We start from the raw sequence: 16,406 nt of genomic DNA on the forward strand, positions 1-16,406 counted from the left end.
GAATGTAAAAGGAGTCGGACGTTTCATGCAGCCGTAAATGATTGAAATTAGAAGTACTCATCACTCAGAATGACCCCTTTTAGGATGTTATTGTATATTATTCTATATTATAGAAGTGAATTATTATTACTGAGCATTACTGTTGAAACTGGTACAAGGCTTAAAATAAAATCTTGATCTTCAAAGTAACCAGAAAGTGCAGCTGTCAGTAAATGTAGGGGAGTAAAAGTATCACATAGAATTACAAGGAAATTGTACTGGTCTTGATTAATGTACTTTACAATATATTCTACCACTGACAAAATAGCAGGAGAAACAATATTGACACATAGGTAGAAGCCAATAGAAGCAAAATGAGTACACAGTGTGTTGTATTTGTAAATGTATTTTAAAAGGCCAAAATAGTCTAGTTCAGTTATAGTACTCTTTGAACCCCGTCTTGAAAGGTAGTGTGATTAGTACTGTAGTTTGAAATTTATGTTTGCACTGCAGTACGGGCGGTGTCCCTTAAGTGCATGCATTCGATAGCAGTATTAGCCAACCCTGAGTGCTTAAGTGTGTGTTTAAACATCGCAGGGATGTGGGATTGAGGTCAAGAGAAAGAGAGTGTGATGGCTGAAGAGCGAGGAGGGATCAGCCTCAAAGTGACTGGAGGCTGAGGTCAATCACTTCAGAGGTTCAACTCCCGAACAATCCACGACTAATCTCTCTTACCTCACCCTGACAGGGGTCACCCAGCAAGCTCACGCTTTCCCCCTCAGACATACATGAAACAGGCCTGGCTTAAGGTGCGGAGGTGAGCAAGGGGGACGACGTGAAATGATCCATAAACAGTTACAGGCGCATTAGAGGCAGAGAGCCTCCAGCTGTAAAACTCAAATGCAAAGCTGTGGTCATTGAAAATGTCTCTGTTTTATTTCAGTAAACTGAACATCTTTATGCTTTGGACTTTCAACAGTTATTTGAGGATGTTACCTGCTCTGGGAAATTGTGACCATGTTAGCTCCAACTATTGGACAGATTGCATTGGAATTTGGTGCAGATATCTGTGTTGCTCAAAGGGATAAAGCTGTAATGACATTTGAAGGCATCACCTTTGAAACGTACAGGAAATTTTGAGTAGCAGCTGAGTTCAAAAGTTAACCGCTTCTCTATACTCTGCTACTTTACAGGCCGAACATCACTTGTAACTGACACATAAGCAGAGACTGAATGAAACCCCTGTCTCCTTAAATGCTTTGATGTTCCTCTGCCAAAATCCGAGCTTTAGATCAACTCATTAACTATGCTCCTCCATAGAGTCACAGACAGACAGATGTTGGCCTGTCCGCCATAATGCTGCCTGCACCTCCTCTCAGACGGCTGTGTGGGTGTCTGCGTGTGCATGTAATCTGCCAAAGTGGTTTCTCTTTCAAATGAAATGACGAACAGCTCAGTCATTCATGATGCGCAACTCTAATCTGTCATCCGTATGCCCCCCCTTCCCCCCTCTTGTTTCTCTCTCAGGGTCAGACTTGGTACCCGTCTATCGATGATGAAGGCTCGTCGAATGATGAGTTCTATGACGATGAGGACCTCTACTCAGGCTCCGGCTCTGGCTGTAAGTGTTTTTATGTGAGTGTGTGTGTTTCAGTGTGTGTGTGAGGTTACACACTCGCGCCCTGGTTCTTTCAGACTCAACAGCTGCTGGGTTTCAATCTGCTGACCCCGAAGACCCTCCCTCCCTCCTCCTCCTCCCCCCACTTCCCTGTCCTCGAATTATGGTCGCTCTGCTCACCAGGACTCACATGCACAAAGGCCACGCACACACAATCACACAATGCAAACACGCCGTTTGGCTCGACAGACAGGTTTTGATGCCGATTTATTGAAAACACCTTTAAACACAGACACACCCTCACAAACAAGCAGCAACCTAGACTCGATTCCCGTAGATCTTATTTACTCTAATCAGATTACAGTCCACACAGATTAGGCGATCACACGCACACCAGTAGTTGGATGGACCTATATGCAAGCGTCTGTCTGTGTTTGAGTGATCTGGCTGCCTGCATGTTTAGGAATTACCTACTTAACTATAAATCACATTGGTGTAACTTAGGCTGATCCTCTGATCTGGCTGTTGAATCTTGAGCATGGCTGTCCTTATTAAGCATGACTCATTGAGGGCTGCCCTCGGTTCAGGCACTGCGCTAGTGGAGAGCACACTCAAAATAAATTACAATTCAGAGCAGGAGAGTGCAGCAGAGGCACCCGCTGTGGTTGAAACAGCAGCCCTGCAAATTGCTTTATCTCAAACCGTGATACAGAGCCGTCTGATTCCGAAGGAAACCCTAATTTTCAACAAGAGACGGATGTGCATTTTGTGTCACTGCTGCTTCAGGATGTGGCATTTTGAGGCATCTGATAAGTTTAACAGACGCTGCATTGTTCATGTCCACATTTTGATATCCTCTGCAGCTCCTCTGTCAGCCCTCATGTCTTTGTGCCTGTAAATTCAATTTGTTTCTCTTTCAACCCAGGGAGCTCCGCTGCTATAACAAAATGAAAGGTGGTATAATGCTATTATAAGATTTAAGAAGAAAATGAATCAGTCAGCACTGGTTTCTCTTCTCTTCTCTTCTCTTCTCTTCTCTTCTCTTCTCTTCTCTTCTCTTCTCTTCTCTTCTCTTCTCTCAGACCATGTCCACAGCTGATTTTCCACCTCAGCCTTTACAGGTCATTTTCATAAATGAGTATCCATCCACTCTGAAAACCTCCAAAATGAAGGCAAAACAGTTAAATCTCTTCTTCTCCATCTGCAGTCAGCCAGCAGCAAAACTGCACATCACAGGCAACATCTGGCCAGGAGGGGGACAAACTGCCTGGTCTCTCGGCCGGTTAAGCCTCCGCTCTGTCCCCCCCTGCTCTGCATGTTTTACTGCAGCTGAACTCACAATTTAGTGCATTAATTTTCACTTACATGTTTCTCAGTTTCTGATGTCAGATAGCTAAATGAGCAGAAAATAGCGATTTGATTGCTGCTCTGATTACTGTGCTGAGACGTCAATAAAAAATCCCATCTACAAAACGAACATAGCCGCGCTGTATGATTGGCTGTATTGACTTTTAAAGATCACGGAGAGGAACACAAAGAAACACATGAAGGTCAGTAATTGGGGGTACTCAGCCTGTGTACTCAGCCCACTTATAACAGAAAGCCAAACAAGGGACGTGGAGTTTGAATGATGTGGGTGTCTATCAGCAGGTAATATTGGTTGCATCATGGGAAATGTACGCTCCAGCTATACTTGGAAACTAAAAGTGAGGATATCTCAGCCTCTGCTTTACAGATTTTGACTTTTCTTTTTTCAATCTGTGCACTGTGAGTCCGCTAACCTTGTAGAAATCAAAAACTTTCTTTCCATTAACTGAATAGTGGACTATATTTACAGTGTTAAACAAATGCAAGATACCGTCTTAAGATTACTGAGTGTAATTGCATATGGAGAAGTGAATGAATGACCAAGGGATTTATCTCAAACACAGCCATAGTCTTGGTTTCTGATTTACTGTTTGTGTGGCTGACTTGAGTGATGAACAGGATGTGTGACTGAGTGAGACGGGTACATGTTTTAATTTGGACTTTTCTGCTTGTTGTTGCTTAAGTTACGTTTAACTGAATAACTTAAATTTGATAATCAGTTCAATTTTAAAAAAAAACTCCGTCTCGTCCTCTCTCCTTCCTCCAGTTCCTGAGATCAGCTTGAGGCCGACATCGGTGGGTGTGTCCTTCACCACAGAAGAGCCCCTCCTCCTCTCCACCACCCAGGCCACCAGCCCCGCCCCCTCCGCCTCACCTGCGGCTGAACCGAGCCCCAACCCGGAGGACCCCACCGCCACCCCACTGCCCACCGAGGCCGATGGAGAGAGCGGTGTGTTCTGGGACAGGGAGAAAGAGCTGGAGAGGGAGAGAGAGAGGGAGTTAGAGTGGGAGAGAGCGAGAGAGCAAGAGAGGCAGAGGGAACTAGAGTTGGAGAGAGAGAAGGAGAAACAGCTTGAGAGGGAGAAAGAGAGGGAAAGAGAGAGGGAGCGAGTCCGGGAGAGGGAGAGAGAAAGGGAGAGGGAGCGTGAGCGAGAGAGGGAACGTGAGAGAGAGCGAGAGAAAGAGAGGCAGAGAGAACGTGAGCTTGAAAGAGAGAGAGAGTTGGAGCGAATCAGGGCCGCTGCAGCCGCCCAGACCACCGCTGCCCCACGATCCCCTGCTGCCATTCCAGTCGTGACCACAAACCCAGCAACCAGCTCTGCGGAAAGTGTGACACCCTCTACCGGTTCGGATGACCTAAGCACCACAGAAGAAGAGGAGGATGTCTACCTGTCACCTGAACCCACATCGTTTTACCCAGGCTTCGACATGGAAACCACCACAGAGGAAGACATCCCAACCACAGCAGAAACCACCCCTGAGCCCACAACAGCTGCACCTACCACCACCACCACCACCACCACCACCGCTGTCAAGACCAGGTTCTCCTTCAGGCCCAGGATTCCCATGACGACAGTCACTCAGGCGGTACCAGCTGAGAGAACGACCCGCCCACAGCAGCCCACCACTGCACAGGTGAGATTCAAAGTACTAGTTCAATCAACTGTCTCATATGATGAAGTTCGTATAGAATATGAACAGTGTTTATATTTGGTGTCCAGGTCTGAGCTCATCACCCCACCAGAAACATCAAACTGTTTGTGTATGGGTTAAACAGAAAAGGTGCAGCATGTTTACCGGTGAGCTTTACAGGTGCTGGTGAGCTTATTTTTCAGCTTTAGACAGAGCCAGGCTAGCTGTTTCCCTTCGCTTCCAGTCTTTATGCTAAGCTAGGCTAATCACCTCCCGTCTCCAGCTCGGTACTTAATGCACAGACATGAGAATGGTACCAATCTTTTCATCGCACTCTTAGAAAGAAAATATCAAACTATTCCTTTGCCAAAAGAAGCCAAATTTCTCAGATGTTAATAAAGGTAAGGCTGGGAATTGGAAATGTTCATGTTGTCAACAAATCCCATGAAATAACCCAAATGAACAATGTGTACGTTAACATGACCTTTCAGTACTTTCAGACTTCTTTATTCCTTGTGGCACTCAACCCGCAAACCGCTCATGCATTCCCACTGAAGATATCAATGTGCAGATCACACATTATTATCGTAATTGTACAATTACAAGATTGTTTCATCAACTACTAATTTAGAATTTCATTGTAGTTTTTATGAGATTTATTCACAGTAAGAAAAATGAAGAATATCGTCAGCCTTGTCCTTCAAATATTGCATAAACACAAGCAGCCATACAAGAACTTTGTCCAAATAAAAGTCTAAAATTGGCAAAATTATGATTTAAATTAGGAAGTATCTGATCAAACTATCAGTGAATAAGAAAACAAGTCTGAACATGGATTGATATACTAGCTTTTTCAATATTCTGTACTAATGAGCTCTTTTCAGTCAGTACCAATAAACTATTAAGGTTTGATACCCAACCCAACTTCTCACTGCCTCTTTAACAGTGACAGCTTAATTATTTACAGACCAGAGTCATTTCTGTGATTGGTGTGCTTCTGTTTATTTGCAGCAGCCCTGCATTAAAGCATGATGCATTTAGATTTGCCTGGTTTCCCACATTGTAATTAAGCTGCCAGATTTTATGAAGTGTGTATATGTGTTGGACAATACGCGATTTTCCACCAGTCAGAACATACAGAGGCTCATTGTTTCAGCAGCAAACATGTGCCATGGGAAGTTCTCCGTTTGTGTTGGTTTGGAAAAGTTTCAGTGTAGCAGCACCATGGAACAAATGTGATTAAAATCAAATGTAAATTTCCTGTCGTTTGTTTCACATTTCTCTCTCTGTCTCAGGAGGGTAACAACGAAGTGGGTGCTGCAGGACCAAGTGGAGATTTCGAGATCCACGATGATCGCCGCAATGACCTTGGCCGAGGTATTATGCCAGTAGATCCTGATCTGATCGGCAACACGGTGGACGGAGGAAGCTCTGCTGCCCAGCTGCCACAGAAGAACATCCTGGAGAGAAAAGAGGTGTTGATAGGTAGGTCATGCAGCGGTGTGTCTATCTGCCATTCTGCCTTTCTGCCAATGAAACCACTTGTTAGTCACCTCTTAGATTAGCAGATTATATTTCCCCGTTGCCTCCTGTATTCTTTCCCTGCTTTCTGGGAGCTGCTAAGATAAACTAGCATTACCTCGCATTCACGTAGTGCAGATTCACCACGATAAGTTGAATGTCCTACTTAGCCCCGTTTGACCCGTTGAGAACAAGCAATCCTCTTCTTGGGTTATCCAGCCCCCTCCTTTCTCCCCTCTTTTTCCCATCATTTTCCCTCTGGGCAAATCCAATTTCCTTTCAAGCGCACCCCTCTCCTCATCCCAAAGAGCTGTTGTAGAAAGTGAGGGCGCAGCCAACTTGCCTGACCTGACTGGCTCTCTGTCTCTCCCTCAGCTGTTCTGATTGGTGGACTGCTGGCGGTGGTTTTTGCCGATTTCCTGGTCATTGGTAAAGAGCAGGAGGCAACAGACTTTAGACTAGACTGTCTGTTTGATAGAGCAGAATCACTACTGTACATGCAAGACTTCTACATTCATATATAGTGCTGTACATGTGTAGTCACTGTCATCTATGGGAGGACCATGCTGTTTGTTTTTATACGTATATATACAGTGACTTTTTAATTTACCATCTTTGACTTTTCACACTGAATCAGAAGGGAAATGGGAAAATGTGACAATACATAAAGCTGGGATAGAAATCCTGTCTTTTTTTCAAGTTTTGATAAATAAAACAATAAAATTTCCATTTCAATCAGGCTACTTTTTACCCAAGCAAAATATTCCAGATCATACAGTACTTTGATGCATTTGCATTTCTTTCATATGTTGTTCAAAAACAATTGCAATTCCGCTCATTCTCCTCCCAAATCTATACAATGTTTCACAGTAGTTTGGCTGCTGTGTAGGGATGAGATACTAAGGATCTCGAGCCATGTTTAGCATATCACAATTGTTTTGCACAGTAAACTCAGGAACATATAAAAGCACTTATTTATATTGATATAAAAAAATCTAATTTTAATTCTATATTAGATTTAAATACAAGAAATGGTGTGAAAAGTCAATAGCGGTGAATACTTTGGCTGTGATGGTGCTTGGTGAAAAGTTCTGTTACATTAAATACCCCAGCCTATGCACTCTGATATTGGCAGTAATGGAATAAACAAAGTAAACACCTCCCACACAGCGAATAGAAACAAAGTGTTCCTCAAGCATTTTGGAAAATAAACATTTTCTTCTCCATTTTGGCGTCAATACCAATTAGTTTAACGAGGGAAAGATTTTTTTTTCCCCATTTGATAACCACACATTAATCTATCGCAAGCAGCAAGAGTTCATTAGTGATGTGTGCAGAAGAGGGTGGAAAAATGCAGCTGCTGCGGATTGGTTACACCAGCCTTGTCGGGCTAAACTACTATGTAGCACTGCAGGGCTGCAATTTAGCACAAAGCTGTTGGCACCACAGAATGTATGTTGGCAGGTTCAGGCTCATCAGTCTTCACTTAGCAGCTAGCTGATAGTGATGCTGTGGTAGCTTTGCTCTGCTTTCACACTCTGCAGCGCGTGTTTGTAGTGATGTAGTCTGCTGCAGGATGTAACAGTAGCTCTAATGGTATTTTTAGTATTCGTTTATGTGTGTGTCTGTGAGAGTTGGTAGGATCTGATCTGTAATGTTCTGGAGGGTCTTTAAGATATTCTCCCTATTTTTCTGTCTTTCTTCAGCTGTGATAGTGGGAGGAGTAGTGGGCGCCCTGTTTGCTGCCTTCCTGGTGATGTTGCTGGTGTACAGGATGAAGAAGAAGGACGAGGGCAGCTACACGCTGGAGGAACCCAAACAGGCCACCGTCACCTACCAGAAACCAGACAAGCAGGAGGAGTTTTACGCATAACACCCGTAGGCCAGAGAGACGCACCGCACACCGATGGAGAGAGAAAGAGCGAGAGAGAGAAGAGAGAAAGATACTCTAAGCCCCCATCCTCGTCCTCTTCTTCGTCGCTCCCCCCTCATCTGCTCGTCTCTCCTCATCCCTCTCTCCTCTTGTCTCCAAAACACTTGAGAGCGCCTTTCTCTCTGCGGACTTGGAACTCTCTTTTCAGTGAAAATGGAAAAAGAGGACAAAAAAAAGGAAAAAAAATAATCCAAATATATACTGAAAAAATAACACATACACACAAGATGTTTTCAAAGTAAATGTTGTTATTAATATTCTACAGATTCTCTTGTTCTGTATGTAATGATATGATTATTTTGTAAAAAAGAAAAAAACAGCAAAACAAAACACAAGCTCTTTACCTGTGTTTTCCAGCACAAAAAAAGTTCCTCCTCTGTTTTTATGGAGCGAATGAAAAGGCTAAAAAGAAAGGGGAGAGGGGCAGAGGGAGCTGAACGCAACACAAAAGAAAAAGAGAGGGGTGGGCTCGACTCTGCTCCTCACCCCCACCCCCAAAAAACACACAGAGTGTCTGGTTGGCCGCACACAGCCCAGGGTCAAAAGGCGAGAGGAAAGGTCTCTTTTGTGCCTTCCATCCCTCTGGTGCTCAAAGTCGCATATGCATATCCATACTGCCACATGAACACACACACACACACACACACACACACACACACACACACACACACACACACATACACACGCACACACACACACACACACATTTGTGTCTGCTTGAAGGTGGCTCTGACCTCTCTCTCTGTGCTCGGCCAACCAGAAAACGGTGATCAAACCTCGACGTGTTTCACAACATCGAGGAGCCGCTGTGGAAACATTGGCTGGTCCGTCTGCTCCTCTAAGCTGTACAAAGACTAGTTACAGATAGTAATAATAATAACCAATAATATATCGATGTTTTGGGCTGGATGGTGAATAATAATGATGATAATAATACCATAATAATAATAATAATGATAACGATAATACTTAAACAGGAGGATGTGTATTTAGCAGTTTTAAAAAAAAAAAAAAGTTTATATGTAAATATCAGCGTATCCTTTCTGGCATCACTAACCATCTGCATGATCATGAAGAGTTTTTATTCATCACATCAGTCATCACTAGATGAGCTGTGCTCTCGTCAGCCACACGCAAACACACATACACACACTCACAGACACATACACACACACACACACACAAATGACAAGTGCAGACATGTAACTTGCTGTGCATTTAAATACACCACACAGACTTCAAATATATTGTAAATCATGTCATTCAAACACATATCAGACCCAGCTTCATCCTCATCATCATCGTCATTAGTCATCACTTGTGATACGAGCGAGGTCAGGTGGTTTCAATATGTTATTGATTAGTAATGGATCAGTTGCTGGTTGGTTTAGAGTTTGGTCTATTTGTGTAAAAGCACAACCACGTGTCCAGTCATCACATCATCCGATTGCCCCACCACCCCACACACACACACCTTTTGCATGCCTCACTTTCTTTTTCTACCACCATTGGCTCTCTGTTTGGGGATGGGTGGGGCCTCTTGGAAGCAAGAGGGGCGTTAATGGAAAAACGGGAAGTGATGAATCCGTGCAGGAAGTTGCTCCCACATGCACTAATTCAGTCAAAGTCACAACTTTGTCAGTAAAGCTTTGGTTATGAGAGGAAACAGACTTTGAATTAGTTCATGGGGTCAACTTAAACCTGCTGTCGGAGTCTTTTTGTTTTTTTTGGGAGGGGACTTTGGGGAAAAGGGGTCAGGATCTGGCTTGGGAAGGGGAATGTGAGGAGACAGGAGGGCTGTGCTTCTATCTAAGAGATTGTAACAATAACCACACCAGTGCGACTGGGCTAGTAGCTTCTATTATACTCAGTACTGTAGAACAAAAATGCATGGGAGTCAAAACTATACTAGTCTGGGTGTGTGTGGATGCCTGTGTGTGTTTTTGTGTGTTTGAAAGAAAAGAGGGGTGAGTTTAAGTTGGAATGTACTGTGGTCGAGTGTGTGTTTACCTACTCCAGCAGTTCTCACGCTCTTCCACAGACAGGTAACACACCTCTTCCACTCCTGTGTGTGTACGTTACCTGCCCCCTCGCCAGTGTGAGAATATGTGCGTGTGCGTGTCTACACCTCATCTAAACCCGCCACCTGTGTGTATGTGTGTGTGTGTATGTGCGAGTGCTTCACCTTGGTATTTCACAGCAGACTCTTGTGTACACTGACTAGCCTGTCGACGTGCGTGTGTGTGTGTGTGTGTGTGTGTGTGTCTGCGTGTGTTTAGTCTGTTCACTGCTGAATGAGGGGCAGCTGGTCCCCCACAGTGGCTTTCACACACACTGACTGTCTTTTCACTGTCTGACTGTCTGCCTGTCTGTCTCTCTGCCGCAGGACAGACGAACAGGCAACACGCCACTTTCTCACAGGCAGGAATGATCTTAACACGTACTGTCTTTTCTAAAGTGACTGTCAAAGTGTAAATGTGTGTTTGTACCCATCTAAGCCTGCGTAGCCAAATAAGACTTGTGTGTGTGTGTGTGTGTGTGTGTGTGTGTGTGTGTGTGAGAGACAGAGGGTGAATTTGTACATGTGTGAGTGTAGATATGCATATTTCTGTGTGTGAGTGAGTGTGTGTGTATATGTGAAGCCCGGTGGAGGCTACACTACTCTATGTTTGCTGTTCCCATTCCTGTTTTTATACATTTGCATTTTTTTAAGGCTGAGTTTCTGTCATTGGCTGAGTGAGCGAGAGGAGGCGGATCCTCCACGCCACCGCCCTGTCACTAATCTGCCACTCTGTTCCAAATAAAAAACCTGATTGGGTAAATCTGTCCCCTCTTGTCTGTTTTTTTTAATTGTAGTGGATCAACTGTAATTTTCCGTTGTGCTTTTAATGTCCAGTCTGCTCTCATGATGGACTTAAGATAACTGGGATTGAACTGGATCAGACTAATAACCCAAACAACAAAGAGCAATCACATGACAATCCAAATATGCACTTTCTCAACACGTATTTGTGTAATTTGAACAGCAATGGAAATATCTATTTATAATTCACCTGTTAAAGGGCCTTGGGGCAAACATTTGTTGTTTTGCCCCCTACTTATCACCCTCTGTGCAATTTATATGCACTCTCCATTGCCTCCATTGAAAGAAAAGTTCAATATTTATGGGAAATGTGCTCATTCACTTTCTTGCCCAGAGTTAGATGAGAAGATTGATCTGGGTTGCTGCTATCAATCCCCTCATCTCGCTCTCAGCCTTAAGTACAGTATGCACACCAGACTGCACACTGCAGCTTCATTGTTTGCACAGAGAAACAAACCAGCACTTCAGTCCTTTAAAAATCCTACCTTGTTCCTGGGGGTCAGACTGTGGAATTTGATTTAAACACAACTTGATTTAAGAATGTGCACCATGTGAGCACAATGTAAACTAAAAATAATATTGATTTTAACACAAGGTTCCCCGACAACCCATCTTAGTTGATATTGTACTTAAGTTATGTTAATACCCCAACAAATGCCCCATTAATCAAATCACCTAAACCAATTAACATGCCGTGAACCTGGGAATATTTGGAGCCTCAAGGGGTCGAGGTAATCCAGTTTTGTTCATTAATATAATTATGAGCTGTGCGGATGTACCCCGCCTCTCACCCAGTGTCAGCTGGGAAAGGCTGCAGCCCCCTGCGACTCTGCTGCGGGATAAACAAGTATAGATAATGGATAGACTTTTTAAATTACGTAATGAATGGAAGTCATCTGTTTCTTCCTTAACACAATTTGTGATGCTCACAGCAATAATAAAACAGAAATATCTCTTCCTAGATATTAAGTCCTGGTTACTCTAATTCAGGGTACAGGCTGTCAACAGTGGTGCAAGGAAATACTGTAGTTCCAGTGGAAAGTGTCAGTGTGGGCTTTGGATTATCCAAAGTAACCAGGACATTGTTGCGGGAAAGAAACACATGAATTTTTCAATGCTGTGAGCATTACAAATGAAATTCCATTTGTCTCCACTTCGCTGGGCGGGAGGAAGCAATCTCAGAGACAGATATCTGAAAACTTGGGCAAAAAAAACAAACATCGCAAGATGCCACGAGATGTAAGTGAAAACTGACTATGACTCATCTCCCCCCTGGTGCTGGATTTAACTCAAACTTGAGGCGCAGGATTTGTTCATTAGTTCAGGCAGGACTTGAAATGTCAGATAAAAAAGGGGAGCTGAGAACGAGAATATATTTCCGTAACATACAACCATAAGAAGTGGCATGCAGACACGAAGTCTCGCTCTGGTGTTATCACACACCAGCTTTAGCTTGGCCTCCATACCAGCTCTGACCTGGCGACATTACTCCAACCCCGTATGCCTTGTTGCTACATCTGATAGAGCTACTGCATACGTACATGTATCATCACAGCCTCTTAACAGCCCATTTACACTCAGTGAACTCAGTCGACACTCATGGGAGAAACAGCCAAAGATGTTATTATTCTTAAGTCTTCACATAAAAATGTATTTATGAAGTGAGTAGATAAACTGTCCATGGGGAGATGCGAGCACTCAGGAAAGGAAATTATTCTAAATGGGGCTTCAGTTTACATTCTTTGCATCAAACCAGATGAAACCAAGGTCATCTGATGTGGAGGAGTACCAGCAAGTCTGCAGACAGCTATTCATGGCCTTCCCTGGATCCAGAGAAGACAACAGGCTGTTGGCTGGCCTTGCGTAGCGGCTGCTAATGTGTGCCTCACATAGAGTATGAGGGGGGTTTTAATGTGGGGCCGCTCCTGTTTGGGAGGGGTAGAACAGAGGAGTAAAAGCAGTAGAGTTGGTGATGACAGAGGAGGGTCTGGGGTCCAGTCAGTACCCCATCTGGTGGGTGACAGAGGAACAACTCTACAGCGAGACAAACCTGATTTCAACCAGGCATTTTCACAGCTGACACATCTGGATCGTAAATAAGAGATGTGCACCTTCCTTTACCAAGAGTTTGGCTTATTTGAGGGTTTGGAATAAGAGACTCACAGGATCAGTATCATTTATCCTCCACTGAGAGTAGTGGTTCCCAATCTGGGGGGCTGGACCGCCACAAGGATAAATCTGAGGGGTCTCCCGATTATTCACTGGAGAGGAAAACAAAGATAAAACATATCTGGATATGCAAACTCCTGCTTGTTTTTTCCTCAGACTTTCCATTAATCTTAGTGCTTAATGTTTTGCTTTCTCCTCGTAAATTATAGCATGTATTTACATTTTTAGGCCTCAGGCACAGTTTTCAGACTTGTATTTAGACTTTAGGACACATAATTGTCCGAATGAATAAGCTGGAAAAACTGCAGTTGAGTCAACCTGAACTGAAACTCCCCAAAACATTATAATTCAATAAAGGACTCAAGCTGGACTTCTATTAACCTACAATGTCATTTTGTGGTGATATGACTCACAGAGGTATGATTATTTTTAATCATAGGCTACATGGATTTTTATTCTTTACACCCAATCTCACAAAGCACAAGTGGAATAATCCAAAAGTCAATTTTATTGAGATATACACACCAGTCTCTGCATAATCATTATAATTATTGCACATTACAGTGATACCATGGTAGTTATGAAGAGATAGTCACTTCTGGCTATCTTATATCTACTATGGATATCAGTGATGGAAGAAGTACTTAAGTTCACTAAAAGTACCAATACAAAAAAGTGAAAATACTCCCTAACATACAAAAGTCCTGCAAATAAAATCCTACTTAAGTAAAAGTAAAAACATTAAAAGTACTCCTGCAGAAAAATGCCCCCGTGTGACTAATATATCATCTCATATATGACATTAAATTGTTGATAGTGGGTCCCAAGATAAATTTGAGGACAATTAATTTGAGAGGAAAGAAGAAAAAACAACGCTGGACTTTTCCTCTTCCTCAGGCTTTGTTTATCTTATGAAATATTGGATACTTTAATCTCTTTGGGCCTTGAACTATTAAATGAGAGAGGAAACCTTCTTTTAGGGGAACTGCCAACATCTCTTAGACATTTGAACATCAAGTCACTGCTCTTTTGTAAGGGTCCTCACGCCACCAGGAAACCACCAGTTTAATCTTTACCAGCGTGTTGAATTTATAAGATTAACAAATGTTCATTATTGTAATATCTTAATCTGAAAAGATACTTGTAGTTATGGCACTGGAGTGAATGTAGCGGAGTAAAAAGTCCACCTGAGATGTAGTGGAGTAGAAGTATAAAGCAGAATGAAATGGAAATACTCAAGCAAAGTACAGGTACTTGAATTAATGTACTTCATGTTGTATGTTTTGTTTCAACACATGTATCTATACTGCAGGTAACCAGGGGCACTTGGATGTTAAAAGAAAATACAAATGAATAAATGAAAACTCTGTACAGCCAAAGTAAAGGTGTTTTATATCTTCTGTCTATCTGTTAGACACACATATATACAGTAAGCTCTCTAAACTTGTATTAATGTTGAATCATGAGTAAATAAAAGAACTAAACCTGTGAATAACACCCAGGCCTCCTCTCTCGGTGTGCTCTGCTGTCTCTGTACAGGTTTTCATTGGACCTGTTCTGGCCGCTGATTGGCTGCTCCAGCTTCACCCTTCACGCGATAATTCCCCGTCACGCCGCTGACGAAGGTAATCAATCAATCAGCCTCATTTACCCTCCGGCCCGCGAGCAATTCGCTTCGTGACCCCGCGTGGCTTAATTGATTATTAGTACGAGTTTATTGGTTTTGACTGGCCGCGATGGACGAAGACTGTGATTTAGCAGAAGATTTTGGTAAGGACGTCCAGGCTGACATTTAATTGTTTTATTGGTTTATTGGCTCGTTTTGTCGGCCACGGACAGCCTCTAACTCGGCCCTTGTGTCATTTTTGTAAAGTTTGAAAGACTTTTAAAAACTTTCTGGACGTATTTAAAGCTCATAAGCTCCCCGGAGACAAAGTAGGAATTTAAAACTCGGCTATTAACACTGACGACCCGGTGTTTGTACGCGGGGACAGGCTAGCTGGTTTAGCAGCAGCTAGCAGCCCGCAGCTAATTAACGGGCAGGTGAGGTGGCACGAGGCACTGCACAGCTGGGACACTAATTAAGTCACTGCAGACAGCGGCTCCTCGTGAGGGGGAAGTTTATCAGGTTTTTATCCACAGCCTGAACCTGCAGGTCAGCACATGACCCGTGAAATATGAAACACACAACTCCTCCAACGTTATCAAGTCGTTTCTCACAATACAGGCGCTTTCCTCAGGTGAAATAATCAGCTTTCACAGCCTCCAGCGGATAACACTCATAAACCTGACCCACTTATGTATTCACTCATTTAAAGTCAATTTAAATGCAACGCTAGGAAATATAATTTAGATTACCAGGTCTAAAGTCCATGTTCCGTGAAGTCTCTAAAATGTTTATTATTTAGGGTTGGCACATTTATTATTCAGTGAACTAATTTGTTTTGTTGTATGTAAATCTTTTAGTTTCGTTTTGACTTAACATGGTGTGAATTCAGGCTCAATGAAGATCTGAAACACTAAGTTAATCAATTGATTAGACTCCTGATAAGACTCTCCTGGTTTCCAAAATTTCCTGGATTCTTGAATGGGTTAGGATTAACTGTTTAAAAATGTAAGGGCAAATTGAACTTGGTATTAATTTTCACTATTCTATTTATTTCTAGACCAAAAGATTAATCGATTAACCTATATTTATTAAACTAATCAATATATTAATAGACAAGAAAAGATCTGTAGTAACAGTCCTAACTCAAAGCCTCCTTCGCACAGCGTGCACAGGCAACTTGGTTGGACGCCACAACTGCGAAGGCGTGATCTCCCCGTGCTTCAGTCTTGACCTTGGGACAACTAGGAGCAGCCTGTCAGTGGATGGAGTCCCTGATAAATGTTTTGTATGATTATTAAATTTACTATCTCTAAAGAGATACTATCTACTAAAGTTTAAAAAGAGTCTAAAGAGTCTCGAATCAGCCTGTAATATCAACACCACGAGAAAAGTCTCTTTAAATTGTTGCATGTGATTCTCCTGCAATAGGTAACTTAACCCTGAACATTCCCCCTAAAACCTCCCAAAAGCAGAAGACATGAGCTCGGTGGCAGCTACGTCCCTGCTATACGTCAACAGTGTCTGTAGAGCCACTTTATGAAACAGTTCAGAACCAAAAACATATTTAACACTGAGTAAAACCACATTTGTTATTTCTGTTGAATGTAACAAACCAGGAACACTTAAAACTGAAGAGCTCACAGCCTCCCAGTCTATTTACTGTATATATCAAATTACACACACACACACACACACACACAGGGGAAAGCCCAGT

General features: G+C 42.8%; 1 protein-coding gene across 1 annotated transcript in view; it reads left to right on the forward strand.

Annotated features, from left to right (window-relative positions):
* Nucleotides 1-10,877, forward strand: part of sdc3 (syndecan 3) — a 33,377-nt gene extending 22,500 nt beyond the window's left edge. The window contains exons 2-5 of the mRNA XM_070846974.1: nucleotides 1,507-1,600; nucleotides 3,732-4,600; nucleotides 5,893-6,082; nucleotides 7,825-10,877. Coding sequence (XP_070703075.1) covers nucleotides 1,507-1,600; nucleotides 3,732-4,600; nucleotides 5,893-6,082; nucleotides 7,825-7,991 — 1,320 coding nt within the window. The 3' untranslated portion in view covers nucleotides 7,992-10,877. The remainder of the gene's footprint in view (nucleotides 1-1,506; nucleotides 1,601-3,731; nucleotides 4,601-5,892; nucleotides 6,083-7,824) is intronic.
* The last annotated feature ends 5,529 nt before the right edge of the window (nucleotides 10,878-16,406 follow it).

The sequence above is a fragment of the Pempheris klunzingeri genome, chromosome 16 (genome assembly GCF_042242105.1).
Source record: "Pempheris klunzingeri isolate RE-2024b chromosome 16, fPemKlu1.hap1, whole genome shotgun sequence".
NCBI classification, from domain to species: domain Eukaryota; kingdom Metazoa; phylum Chordata; class Actinopteri; order Acropomatiformes; family Pempheridae; genus Pempheris; species Pempheris klunzingeri.